We start from the raw sequence: 14,872 nt of genomic DNA, 5'->3' as shown, positions 1-14,872 counted from the left end.
CAGCTTAGTCATTATTTTAGCCTGGTGTTAGAATATCTAAATGAAGGGAACCAAAATTCTTGGCAGACATCAAAACCATCCTGTAATTACTTTTTATCATTTTAGGAATGTGGGAAGCAGATGGGCTTTGGAACAAGCCAAATACAACTTGATTAATGAATATTTCCTAGTGGGAGTTACTGAAGAGCTTGAAGACTTCATTATGTTGCTGGAGGCAGCTTTGCCTCGCTTCTTCAGGGGTGCTACAGAATTATATCGAACAGGTATTTCATCACCCCTCAACTACATCATGTCTCTCTTCGTGTATGCATTTCTTATTAGGAGAAAGCACAAATGTCTTTTCTGAGATTTTCATTATTCCGTTCCTGAAAGAATTACAAGCTATGCATTATGGCTGTGCATAAAACTGAAAATGTGTTTTATGCACAGACTATACACACAGCAAATTTGCAAATTCTGCTGAATTGATTGGCTGGGGCGTGATTCAGCAAAATTGAAGACCACAGCATTTTGATTGTATGGGGTTTTGATTTTTTTCCAATTTTCCCTTTTGTATCTGAATACTTATCTATTTTACTAGTTGCTGAAAACTAAATGAAACATAAATGGCTTTGCCATAACCTTTTATGCTCTGTAGACCTAACTTTTTCATCATCATTTAAGGAGGTCTACACGTTTTCAGGGACTTATCGTGTATTACTGGAAAAAAAGGAAGTAAAATTTCATCCCTGGTATTAGGAAATTAACTAAATCACCTTTAGGATTAGATTAGATAGCAAACATACTGTTAGGTTTCCAGCTATATGTAATAGGGCTGTGCAGTGCTTGAGAATAAAAGGGGAAAAGGTGCTTCAAAGCATGTATGTATGTCAAATTTGAAATTTGAAACACCATGTGTCAAGCTGAAAAACAGTTGTTTTCTATTGGAAATGAACTGTTTTAATCTTGTTGGAAGTGCCTCAAGTTTAAAACACTCCACAAATGATTGAAATGGCCTGTTTCCAGTAGAGCAGAACTGCTTTGAAGTTAATCATTTTTCACACCATATGATAGGAGCCATATTTACTATTTGCTTTAAGTTCATTGTACTTTGTAGCCTGACATTATTATTTCATAATTATGGCTAGAGAGTAAAACATAAGGAGCTAGTTTTGATAGTGAGAATGTAATATAGTATATACCAGTGATGGCGAACCTTTTTTGGCTCGCGTGCCACAAGTGGGGGGAGCACAGGGGGGTCGAGTGCGGGTGTGCCGCACCCATAATGCAACATGCGACCCCCCCAGTGCGCATGCGCGCAAAACGCATGACCCCCCCCCATTTTTACATGTTTTTTTTGCCCTCCCCATGCTCCAGGGGCTTTATAGGAGCCTGGGGAGGGCGAAAAGAGCCTCCCCCGACCCCCCGGAGGCCCTCCGGAGGCTTCAGGGACTGTCCAGAGGCTTCCTTGAAGCCTTCGGAGTGCTTAGAACCACCCTCTGAGCAAACGCTTAAAACCACCCTCCGAGCAAACCGGAAGTGACTTCCGGGTTGCTTGGAGGGTCGTTTTAAGCGCTCCGAAGGCATCGGGGAAGCTTCGGACGGTCCCTGAAGCCTTCGGAACGCTTAAAACGACCCTCCGAGCAACCCGGAAGTCACTTCCGGTCTGGTCGGAGGGTGGTTTTAAGTGTTCCAAAGGCTTCAGGGACGGTCCCTGAAGCCTCCGGGGGGGCAGGGGAGGCTCTTTTCGCCCTCCCCAGGCTCCTATAAAGCCTCTGGAGCCTGGGGAAGGCATAAAATAGCTTTTAAAAAGGTGAACTCAGCTGGCCAGCGCGCCCATGCGCGCTGGCCAGCTCACAGGGCAGCGCCTCGCATGCCCTGACAAATGGCTCCGCGTGCCACTTGTGACACGCGTGCCATAGGTTCGCCATCACGGGTATATACTGTACTATAGTATAGCTTATATGTTGAGTGCGTATAAGTCTTATGATATATTTTTATAATTTGTCCTCTTAAGAGATATTTTAAACTAAAATATTTATATTATGACAAATGTCACCCAGACACAAATTGTTTTGAGTTTTTATTAGTTGTGTTATCAGTACTGCTGAATTTCTAATTAAGTATTAATCGTGATTGAACTAGATAAATGAATGTAATAAGAAGAAATGAAGTTCTCTGTAGCCACCCCATCTTTATGGTTTCAATAATTAAGCCCTTTAGCAGTGACAAGAATACAACTCCTTGTTTTTTTCCCTTAAAGTTGGTACTCTTTTCCCAAAATTTAATAAATCTTGGTCAAAAATGTTGTCGCTTTTCATATCCATTTAGAAACTTGCAGACGAAAGCAACAACACTGCATGTTTGCATAAATTTATGGTCCATGCTGGACTCTTGAGAATATGTATGATATGACTCAATGAAATTGTGATTATTATTTTTTTTAGGTAAAAAGTCTCACCTTAGGAAAACAACAGAGAAGAAGCTCCCCACAAAGGAAACCATTGCAAAGCTCCAGCAGTCTGAAATCTGGAAAATGGAGAACGAGTTCTATGAATTTGCTCTTGAGCAATTTCAGTTTGTTAGAGCCCATGCAGTTCGAGAAAAAGATGGAGAGCTATATATTCTGGCACAAAACTTTTTTTATGAAAAGATCTACCCCAAATCAAACTAAGGACAATGCATATTTTTAGGTTAAGAAAACAAACCTTGTGGTCACATCCTCAGCACCAATTTGTAGATGATCGATAAATCCACTGAAGTGCTTTGATCTTGAGTTCGGTAGACTGCACTGTATGTCGCTGGAAGAAGATAGCTGAAGACTAGACGTTGATCACCTCTAAGTTTAAACTTCAGTTTCTTTAATATTCTGAAAGAAGGTTATTACCTAGACCTTGCACAAAGATTTACAGAAATTAAGCACATACCAGTTGTAGCTGAAATTTAGGTGAAAAACCTCCTTTTATTGTCTTCTTGATTCATAGGACAGCTTCTTTTATCTAACGCAGTGCAGAGAGGAGTTGGTTCAAGATGGAAATTTGGGTTGTATACACTTATGAATAATATAAATAACTGGCCGACATTTGTGCTTTGTTCTTGTGAATTCATATCACCTGACATTCGTTGGAATGTTCACCTAAGAAATGATGCAGCTGGACGTGCCCGAATTTATAAATAATGGATTTTCATTTTAAGAAGTTAGAACTGGTCACCAGTGTGTTTTTTTAAAAAAGCAAATCCTATAGTAATATTGTAAAAAAGGCTGAAAATCATTCAGTATTTCTTTAATATCTTTTGAACCTCCATGTTACATTGGAAAAACTGTTAAGAAGTTAGGTTTTGCCTACACTTCAGTGTAAAACAGATAATGGATTCTGTATCGATGTTACATGAATTCTTTGTATTTTTAACAACTACTGGCAAATCCATATTCTGACTCAAACAGTGAGCCTGTGGTATGGTTAGGGTTTTCCTATTTAGATACTTTTACCAGTAGAATATTTTTACTAAGGTGCTTTACAATGTGTTTTAAAGCATTGCATTTGCAAAAGGAGAAAACAGCTGTAAATAATACATATTTTATGTATTGGACCAAAAGGTTAGAAGTAAATTGTTTAAAGAGTCTTTGCACCAATTTTGTTAGATGAAAAGTAAAAACAATCTAAATTGCTGTTCAAGTGCCCACTTTGAATTAAGACTTTGACATCACTGAAACATGCTTCGGTGATCTCAACAAATTTAAATACACAATGTTTCTGCTCAGAATCTCTTTTTTCGTCTTCACAAAACAACTTAATCTTCATCTTTTTATCATGATTAAAAGGAAAAAGAAAACTGATGCATGTGGCCTGGCCAAGAGAGATATAAACAAATTGATATCAGTGTATAATCATCGAACTGCCTTGTGTTACTTAGTAAAATTGCATTTGCCGCAGTTAGCACCTTACAACATAAATGAGATTGTTTAGCAACTAACATTCTGAAATGCTATATTTTAAACAAAAATCAAGAACATTTGCGGCTCTTAAAATTCCTTGTTGGTGCACAGTTCTACTTGATTTTTTTAAAAAAAATAGCATTAAGGTTTGAAAAGTTTTTAAACAATCAGTTAAAAAACAGCCTTTGAATTTCACATTCAGTAGAGTGCTAAAAGTGTAGATGTATTGAGAGGAAAACATTATCAAAAGTGTGTATCTATCATACAGACAAAAACAGGTTCTATCTTTAATTGAATGTTTTAATGCCAAAAACACAATAACTGTTATAATAAGGTAATGAGACTGTTAAGTAAAGCTTTTACCTTTATGTATATTTTACTTTGACTACTACTTAAGAGAGATTTTAAAATGGCACTGCTTTCCTATGCAGTGTGCTTTTGTTTAGTTGATTATGTTACTTCCCTGTATTACCATACGTTTGACTGTTTTATGGCCCTTTAAGTCCAGTTGAATGAGTTATGGGGAAATGTAGTAATTCTTACTAGACTATTTAAAATATATTAAAACATTAGGAACATTAAGTGTGGATGTTGACAGCGGAACAAAAATGTTGATTGTCCAGGCTAATGGTTATATAGTTTGCCTGTTTTCCATCCTTGTATGCTGGGAAGAGAATTTAAGGTTCTGCTTCAGAACAAGGGGTTGTGCAACATAATCTGAGCTTGTGTCACCAAGAAGCTATAAATGTGACACTGCAAATTATTTCCAAAAACCAGTATGGATCCTCCTCCTTAACATGGTGCAGATTACATGGGATATACGTCCTTGCAGATTCTCCACTATGTGGATGTGTTTTAAAGGAAAGAGTGTTTGTCTACTAATTAGACATGAGCTGCTTTGCCTTTAGGTGTATCTTTATTACTTCAGGTGCATTTTAGAGACTCAAGCAATGATATCTACAGTTACCTGGAATTAAGCCCTAATTGAATACATTAGGATTCAATCGTGAATGAATGCATATGGTTATCCTGGCATATTGTAAAATATAGAGCAAGTGGGTGGAAAGGCCCTTTTTTATTTCCTAAATGTTTGTTTTGAAAGCAAGCTGTAGCAGATGTGTATCTTTTAGTTTAGTTAACTTAAATCATAATGAATTATATTTGGATTCATGAGATATCATCGGATAATATAGTACTCCATATAGGGAAAATAATGTTTCTCATATAACTATTTAGTGCTAGAAACTGTATTGCTACAATATTAAGATATTGGCAGAAAATTTAAAAAAAATTATTGCATTTAAAATGAAACACAGTATTTTGAGACCCACAACACTGCGATTGCATCTTACACTTAAAAACATCTGCATTTTATTCCCTTTTAAAGAAATAACTGAATAAAACTCTTAATGTTTACAAAGTAAAATATAGGCTTCTAAACATTTGACATATACTTACAAATTACAAAAATTAATTAAAGCAGGATGTAGTTTACACATTTCAACAGTATTGAAAGTTTTATTAATGAATTATTTATATTCTTAGAGAAGCCTGTTTGACTATGATTTTACTTCACAACTAAAGGCATAGTTTAAAAGGCCAATTTCTATTCATTTAGAAAGAATTTTTAAAGCAGTACTGTTTGAATCTTCCCAGTCAAAGAGAGGGTGGTCAGAGCTTTGATCTTTAAAGAACTACGTTATCTCGTTAGTTAATAGTTAACATTCTCTGATTTTTGCTACAATAATTGACTTACTTGTTCCCTAAATACTTTTCTTCTAATCACTTGCTGTTTTTGGATATTCCATTTAGAATTCACGGAAGGTTTAGCTGAGCTTTTTGTGGGGGAGAGATGAAATGTATAACAAGGACAAATAAGATACTTTTAAGGGGGGGAGATAGGGCAGTATCATTCAATGTGGCTGAGGTCTCATTTTTAAACTTAAACTTGAATATAGTTGTAAACACGGGCATACAGGAACAAAAGGCTGGGTCAAACTCAGCCTTGATTTGAAATGCCTTACTGCAATGACTAGAAGATTTCAAGCTTATTCAAGAATTTTAAAAATGTAACTATGGAAGATCTATAGGAATATGCTTCAGCTCAATTCTACACGCCCTTATCCATGTGGAAATAAGACTATTTTATGGGCAAAGTTTGTCTTCAAATCTTCCCTATCAAGATCAGGAAATCAAGAGTAAAAGTTGGCATGGATTGACATCTTCAGGTTGTATTGACCCATCACCCAATAGGATATACAATATAATGTGATCTAGTATACTTCTAAGGTGTTCCAGGAAAGGCTGTCAATGCTAGAATTTGCATTAAAAATAAACACCCTTTTCTCACTGTTTCCTGTTCTGGGAATCTACAGAAAGACTTGTAAAAATGAAAAAAGTGTTTTGGTCTTATGATTTTTAAGTATGTTTTTAAATAATTACAAATATAAAGTCTAGATTTTTCTCCTTTGCTGCACACGAAGTGGATATAAAAATTCTACACACCCCTGTTAAAATGTCAGTTTTTTGAGATGTAAAAAAAATCACACTAAGATAAATCACTTCAGAATTTTGTCACCTTTAACATATAAGCTGTACAATTCAATTGAAAAACAAACTGAAATCTTTTAGGGGGAAAAATAAAAAAAATAAAATGGTGGTTTTAAGTCTGCTCATCCTTAAACTAATACTTTGTTGAAGCACCTTTGGATTTTATGACAACATTCACTCCTTTGGGATTGGAGCGCATCAGTACCGCTCATTTTGCCATGGAAATCTTTACCCATACTTCCTTGCACAAGCGCATAAATCTGTCCGACTTGGCCAAGTTATGGCCAAAAATCCAACCTTAGTCTCATCAGACCATAACACATTTGCCTGCATGCTTTTTTGCCAGACTTGGTGTACTGTAGTTTTTGCAAAATGTAGCTGGGCTTGGATGTTTTCCTTTGTAAAATAAAATTTAAAAAAGGCTTCCTTCTTGCTACCCTAATCCCACAGGCCAGACATATGAATAATACAGGAGATTGTTGTCACATGTAGTACAATAAGATCTTTTTGATGCTTTGTAACTCTTTGCTGGCACAGCTTTTGCTGTAAGAGTAAATGTCAGACAAATCCTACAGCAACTGAACTTCCTATGAGCTTGATCAGAATCACTTTAATTGATGGTAAGTGTGTACTGACTGCTATTTAATGTCACATTTGAATGAGATTGGTTAATTCTGAACACAGCCACATTCCTATTTATAAGAGTATGTGTGCATTGTGAAGCAGCCACATGTTACTGTACTTTTTTTTCCTCCTAAAAGATTTCAGTTTGTTTTTTCACTTGAATTGTTCAGTTTATATGTTATATTAAAGGCAGACAAAATTCTGAAATGATTTATCTTGGTCTGATTTCTTTATATCTCAAAAACATGGCATTTTAATAGGTATGTAGACATATCCCTGTAGAGAATAGTTTGCATTTCAGGCAAAATGTGAGTACTGGCTCGGATTGCATATAGGATTGGCACAATAGGAATTTGTCTTTTATCCTTCATAGGAGCAAGTCATGGTTAAGATCTTTTTTTCATCTCTCCTAATGATTTCTGGGAATAATTCTAAACTGATTCTGAAGAGAACAGCCAACACAAACTGGATCTTGTGTTACCTCCAAATTACGATTAATGATCTATAAATGGATTGTCCAGCCACCTGTAACCATGGTTTATAGTTGATTACACACTATGGAACTGGATGAGGGATCATGACGGGCCTAATTTCCTGTTACATTTGAATTGTATTAGGGTCTGTAAGCTCTGCAATCTTTCCATTATTGGGTCTCCTGAAAAAACAGGAGTTCTCATTGGTGACATTCTATAAAGAAGATAATTGAATAATCTTCTAACTGTGAGTAAAATCATTTTTCCTTCATACTGAGTATGTGGGCTCAAGAAGCACCTTACTTCTTGTTTTTGTTGATCAAAACTACAAATGTACTTTTTCTGAAACATTAATTTTTTAAAAATTTAAAAATAAAATGGGGATGGTGTAGAGAAACTACCAAAACAGAATTAATTATCAAAGACTGTCAAATAGTAGCTAAACAGGATTTATATTTGATTCTATACTACACAATTAGAATTGACTTTCCCATCTATCTTTCAGCAAGCATAACTTGTTTCATCAGGTTTTTTCTTTAAGATTGCAAATGTCAAATTAAGTTTGTATTAAATATCGAGTAACATATATTCTTTCAAAGTGGAGCCCATACTAAAGATAATTATTAGTCTGGAAGATAAAATTCCTTAAAATATTTTAATGCATGCAATTAAAGAATTTGATTAGTAGGACCTCTTGAATGAAGTTAAAAGAATTGCTTTATAAATCTTTAGGCTATGGGAGGTGGGCAGTGATATTCTGATTATACATTTTGTAAATCCAAATATATGAAATATGTATATTGTAATGTTTATAGTAGTATTCCCAAATCCAGTGAATTATTATACAAAAGCACCCTGCCTGCAAGAGATGGAGTCACATGAGTGGGGGTCGCAGTTGTTCTGCACATGTATTGCTGCCCTGAAACAAATGAGAAACTTGCCTGCAAAAGGGCAATGCGTCCGATTCTGGAATTAAAAGGCAGTTGTGGAAAGTATATTACTGCGTAGACCTTGTGTGTGTCTGCTTCACAGATTAAAATTGCCTCTTGCTAAGCCTTTTCTGTACATCCCCAAATTTGAACACACTCCTGCCTTTCAGTAGATGACAGTGTAGAATCAGCTTTTTGAAATCATGTGCATTGGAGAACAAAACCGCTTTAATATACATTTCAACTGTTACACCTTTTCTCCAAATACAGGTAGTCCTTGACTTACAACAGTTTGATTGGTGACCGTTCAAAGTTACAATGGCACTGAAAAAAGTGACTTATGACCAGTTTTTTACACTTACACACTTTTCTCCATGGTCATGCGATCGAAATTCGGATGCTTGGCAATTAACTCATATTTATGACGGTTGCAGGGTCCCGGGGTCACATGATCCCCTTTCGCGACTTTTTGACAAGCAAAGTCAATGAATTGTTAAGATTCACTTAACAATTTGATTAATTTAACAACTGCAGTGATTCACTTGACAACTGTGGCAAGAAAGGTTGTAAAATGGGGCAAAAATCACTTAACAAATGTTTCACTTAGCAACAAATTTTGGGCTCAATTGCGGTCGTAAGTCGAGGACTGCTTGTACTTAACTTGCAGAACTTGATGCACATAGTAAAGTAAGCTTTCGCGATGTCAGAATTTTAGCAAACCGTGCTTCAAAATGTACAGTGGGTTTATATATAATTTCTTCAAATGCTGCATATTCAGAGTTCTCAAAGTATTAGAAGTTAACAGTAACATTGTTTTTGAAACCTATTATGTAAGGGAAAAGTGGTCACTTTAAGAATTGATTGCTTTTTAGATATTTTGCATATCTAAACAAACGCAACTAATACTTACTTCCCTATTATGAACATTATTCCCTGTCCATGTTCTATGTAAAATAAAGCCTCTATGATTTCAGTAAGATTTGCTTTTACACTAACTTCTCCAGCATTGAAGGTGAAAGAGGTCTTGGAAACATTTTCTATATTCAGTGCCTAATCTCTGCTACTATGGAAAACCTGCTGAAAAACCTCTGCCATGTGCACTGCCAATTAGCTCTTAAGTGTGGAGCATCCTGTGATCACTCAAGTTCAAACTAGAACAAGTGTCATCCATGATTAGTTGCCTGGATACACTGTATCTTAAGCCCATATAGGTATGTAACCTTTTGCACCTATCTAGAAATAAAAGCCCTTGTGATTTTTTTTTAAATATATATTTGCTTTAGAAAAAAAATCTGTTCAGATGCTTGGATTTCTCTCCCATTGAAGTTTTGGTGAGCTCAACTGTAGTTTCTATATTACAGCATTTCAGAAGCATTATTGAATGTAATTTTGGAAATATAGATTGTGATTCATTATTTTTTAAGATACACATCTAAACTAGTGCCTTTTCCCTCACAGTCTGTGTTAGAAGATACTCTTCCTTTTCTCATATGGATTCAGTTGTTCAACACTCTCCCAAATATAAAAGCATATTGTCACAGCTATTTGATAGACTTGCTTTATTATTTTCCCTTTACTTTGCTAAGAGCTTTCTCTTGTTGAGTGTTTCAGTTGATTTACCTAATGCAAATGATATAAAAAAATAAAGCACCCAATGGGAATGAGGGAAGACAAGTCTGGTGTCTTTGTTGAAATGTGTCTTGTGAACATTCAGTAGGTTTATCCTAGGAAAATGCAGTGTCGGGTGCGAGAAATCAGGAAGGAATGCTTTTCAATTGACTATAGGTTTATTGCATGCCAAACCTCTCTACAAGAACTAATGGCAAAAGCAAATTGGGGGTAGATAAGAGTCAGTAGAATTCAAGGTGGGCTGGACTTAGATCTCTTGTGGGCAAAAAGGGATTCAAGACTAATGATATGTTTTTCTCCGGTTGAGCCTGGTCATCTCCTACATGCAGACAGTTGAACGTAAATTTTAAAAAGCTGCAGGAGTGGCTTTATTATCCTTTCGTAGTCTTGGGTACGATTTGGCTTGGATATGACTTTTTTGTGAAAGAAGTGTACAAGGAATGTGTGTGAATGAAGATGTGGGTGAGTGAAATAATCAGAGTTGAGTTTGGAATGGCAGCACACATTGCAGGTTTGAAGGAACTTGAGGCAGCCGAAGGAGTAAGAATGGAGTCCAAAATAATACACGGATTTATTACCGCTTAGGATTCATTCTGTAACAGGAATCGATGGCAGGAAGAAAGCAGAGGCATCTCACAATCAAATAGAAATTTTGGAGAACATTATCTGAAAGGAAAAGTATGCTAAATTGAAGACACAATCACTTCCTAAAGGAAGATTTAGACAGAAAATAAGTTTAAAATCACACATACACAAAGCTATACAGGGAGACCTCAAATTACAAAGGAACTGGGATTGCTATCGCTAAGCAATACATTCATAAGATTGATGTAATGTGATCGCACTACTTAACAACAGCAATCCAGGCAGTCCCAATTGCTCTTGTAACCCCCAAATGTGCACATCATTAAGGAGGAAGTGGGAGTCCCAGAGATAGGAAATTCAGGGTGTCACATAAGGGTCATGAGGCCTGGTGCAGGCCATGTGTAAGTTGGGGAATGAGGGTACTACAGGCACGTGCAAACCCGGGGAGGCCTAGGGAAGAAGGAATGACACAAGGAAAGGAGATTTATTAGAATAATAATAATAATAATAATAATACTTTATATACAGTCACAGACCAAAACACGACCACTACAAAAGAGACACAGCAGCCAGTCACCAAAAGCCCAACTAAGGGAGGTTACAGCTCTCCCCTCTAATGGTCACAGCTCTCAAGAAAAACCTGGAAACCTGAGAGGTGATGTACGAGGAGACATCCCCAAGGCAATGCACAAACAAATCACAGCCATCAGGACCAGAAGAGACGATTTCAGGAAGAGACAGTAACCTAGATCTGTCCACGCTATACATAGGGCAAAATAGAAGGACATGCTCCGCTGTCTCAACCTCAGCTCTGTCACAAGGGCACAGCCGCTTATTAATTGGGAGCCTCTTGAAACGACCATCCAGAAGTGCTGAGGGCAAGACATTGAAGCGAGCTAGGGAAAAAGCTCTTCTATACTTGGGAATGGTTAGGGTATAAAAATAGGAAGCCATCCTCAATCCATAGTTATTAACTTGGTTGAAAGTCAGGGGGGAGCAAGTTTTATTGGCTCTGGCTCGTGGATATTGTAAATCGATGTCCACAAGCCGTTGGACTATCCTAAATTGGGCATCCTTGAGGTTGTAGTTTCCCAAGGCATATATTAGAGTGATTTCAAATCTTCCCCATCGACTTTGCTTGTGAGAAGCCAGTAGAGAAGGTCACATATGGTAACCATGGGACACACTGTCAAGCATCCTGGGTAAACCAGACAGGAAACATTACTAAATGAGCTAATTCTACTGCATAAACGGACCCTTGAAACTCTGAAAGTACAAACTTCCTACTGCTGCATTTAATTCCCAGGTCCTTCCTAAGTTTCTTCCTCTGACTGATAATCAGGGGCTCCTGCCTCTCTGTTTCTTAGGCAGCATCTCTTTCTCTCCTTCCCCAAGGTCACCTGCACATTCCATTACTTTCTGCAACTGTAGTTAAGTGCAAGCTGGTTGCCGAAGCACCAGAATTGCAATTGTGGGACTGTGGAGGCACTGCAATGACTGATACTTTGAGGACTGGTGGTAAGTACCCCTCCTTCAGCACTGTTGCCCCTTTGAACAGTCTCTGAAAGAGTGGCTGATAAGCAAAGACCATCTGTAGATGCCTAGTTTCCTTAACTTGTCAATTTCCAGTGAAAAACAACCACTCAAACCCTTGGGTGTGAATCCCTCTTTGTGAAGTGGAGCCTTGGAGCTCAGGTGGGCCTTTTTGTTACGTACCTGTCTCCCTGCTACGTTTCATCGGCTCTGCCAGAGCTGCTGGATGTGTTAGCTGGATTGGCAGTTAATTTCCCCAGGCTTATGGTCCTGGGGATTTCAATTTGCCTTCCATTGGCGAGACATACGAGTCAGCTCAGGAGTTCATGGCTTCCATGACAGCTATGGACCTAACTCAGTTAATTCAAGACCCCACCCATAATGGGGGTCACACGCTCGACCTGATTTTTGTCTCTGGGCAGTGAATGAATGATCTAGATTTAGGGGATATTTCTATTCAACCCGTGTCATGGTCTGATCATTTCCTCATCTGGCTTGACTTCCATACCGCTACCCCTTGCCGCAGGGAGGCGGAATTGACTAGATGGTTCCGCCCCAGGCATCTGATGGACCCCGAAAGGTTCCTGATGGAGCTTGGGACTTTTCCTGAATCCCTTGCTCACAAATCGACCGAAGCCCTAGTGGAAGCCTGGCATAGGGTGGCCGCTGGGGCCTTGGATTGCATTGTCCCTTCGCGGCCTTTGACCTGGTGTCGATCCCAGGTGGCTCCCTGGTTTACCGAAGAGCTCCAGGAGATGAAACGCCAGAAAAGACGCCTAGAGAGTGGCTTAAGGACCAGCCGGTCCGAATCTGATCGAACACTAGTAAGAATTCATATTAAATCCTACTTAGTGGCGATAGAAGCGGCAAAACGGCAACATTTTTCTGCTCTTATCGCGTCCGCAGATAACTGCCCAGCCGCCCTGTTTAGGGTGACCCGCTCCTTACTTAACCAAGGAACTGGGGAAGACCCCTTGCAGGGTAGAGCTGAAGAATTTGTTCAGTATCTGCAGGATAAAATCGCTCAGATCCGGACAGGCTTGGACTCTGACTGGGTAGATTCGGGCGAGCCGATGGGGATGAATCTTGAGGAGACAATCTGGGATGAATTTGACCCTGGACCCAGCTTCTTTAGCCAACTATCATCTGGTCTCCAACCTTCGCTTTGTAGCAAAGGTTGTCAAGAGTGTGGTAACACGTCAGCTTCCCCAGTACCTGGATGAAGCTGTCTACCTGGATCCGTTTCAGTTGGGTTTCAGGCCCGGGTACAGCACGGAGACGGCATTGGTTGCGTTGGTCGATAATGTCTGGCGGGCCCGGGACAGGGGCTGCTTCTCTGTCCTGGTCCTATTAGACCTCTCGGCGGCTTTTGATACCATCAACCATGGTATCCTACTGCGATGACACGGGAGGTTGGGAGTGGGGGGCACCGTTTTACGGTGGTTCTCCTCCTACCTGTCGGATTGATCGCAGTTTGTGTTGACTGGAGGGCAGAGATCGATCCCCAGGCACGTCACTTGTGGGGTGCCCCAGGGGTCGGTTCTCTCACCCCTCCTGTTCAACATATATATGAAACCGCTGGGCGAGATCATCCGTGGTTTTGGGGTACGGTATCATCAATATGCTGATGATACCCAACTTTTCATCTCTACCCCAAACCACCCAAATGATGGCCTCAACGTGATTTCCCAATGCCTGGAGGCTGTGCGGATCTGGATGGGGAGGAACAGGCTCAAGCTCAATCCCTCCAAGACTGAGTGGCTGTGGTTTCCGTCATCCCGATTTGTGCATCTTGTTCCATCTTTGATGATAGGGGGAGAAATTTTAGCCCCCTCAGAGAAGGCTCGCAATCTGGGAGTCCTCCTGGATACGCGGCTTAGTTTAGAAGAACACCTGACGGCCGTGACTAAGGGGGGCTTTTACCAGGTTCGCCCGGTACGTCAGTTGTGCCCCTTCCTGGATCGGGATGCTCTGTGCACAGTCACTCATGCCCTCGTCCTTTCTCGCCTGGACTACTGCAACGCTCTCTACATGGGGCTGCCCTTGAAGAGCACCCGGAGGCTTCAGCTGGTCTAGAATGCAGCCCCGTGGGTTATCATGGAGGTACCTAAGTGCTCCCATGTTACACCCCTTTTGGGCGGCCTGCACTGGTTGCCGGTTGTTTTCCGGGTGCGATTCAAGGTATTAATTATGACCTTTAAAGCGCTCCATGGCTTAGGCCCAGGGTACCTGCGAGACCACCTACTGCCACCAGTAGCCTCCCACCATCCAGAACGATCCCACAGAGTTGGCCTCCTCAGGGTGCCGTCAGCCAGACAGTGTCAGCTGGTGACCCCCAGGGGGAGAGCCTTCTCTGTGGGAGCGCCTTCCCTCTGGAATGAGCTGCCCCCGGAGCTTTGCATAATCCCTGACCTCCAGTCCTTCCAACGCGCCCTAAAAAGTTGGCTTTTCCAGCAAGCCGGCCTGGCCTGTTAATTTTATCTCATTTTTTAAATGTATTGTCCTATAAATTGGGTTTGTTTTTTGGATATGTATTTAATTTCTTTTTAACTTTCGGGATGTGTGTTTTTTAATGTTGTATGCCGCCCTGAGTCCTTTGGGAGAAGGGCGGCATATAAATCCAATAAAACAAA

The 14,872-nt window shown here is 39.6% G+C and overlaps 1 protein-coding gene across 1 annotated transcript in view; it reads left to right on the top strand.

Annotated features, from left to right (window-relative positions):
- Positions 1 to 10,166, top strand: part of HS2ST1 (heparan sulfate 2-O-sulfotransferase 1) — a 123,195-nt gene extending 113,029 nt beyond the window's left edge. The window contains exons 6-7 of the mRNA XM_081946301.1: positions 106 to 263; positions 2,427 to 10,166. Of these exons, the coding sequence (XP_081802427.1) occupies positions 106 to 263; positions 2,427 to 2,653 (385 nt within the window). The 3' untranslated portion in view covers positions 2,654 to 10,166. The remainder of the gene's footprint in view (positions 1 to 105; positions 264 to 2,426) is intronic.
- Positions 10,167 to 14,872: the final 4,706 nt, after the last annotated feature.

The sequence above is a fragment of the Natrix helvetica genome (assembly GCF_964273705.1).
Source record: "Natrix helvetica genome assembly, chromosome: 3".
Classification (NCBI taxonomy): Eukaryota; Metazoa; Chordata; class Lepidosauria; order Squamata; family Natricidae; genus Natrix; species Natrix helvetica.
The sequence above is the reverse complement of the archived record's forward strand: the minus strand, read 5'-3'. Positions and strand labels throughout refer to the sequence as shown.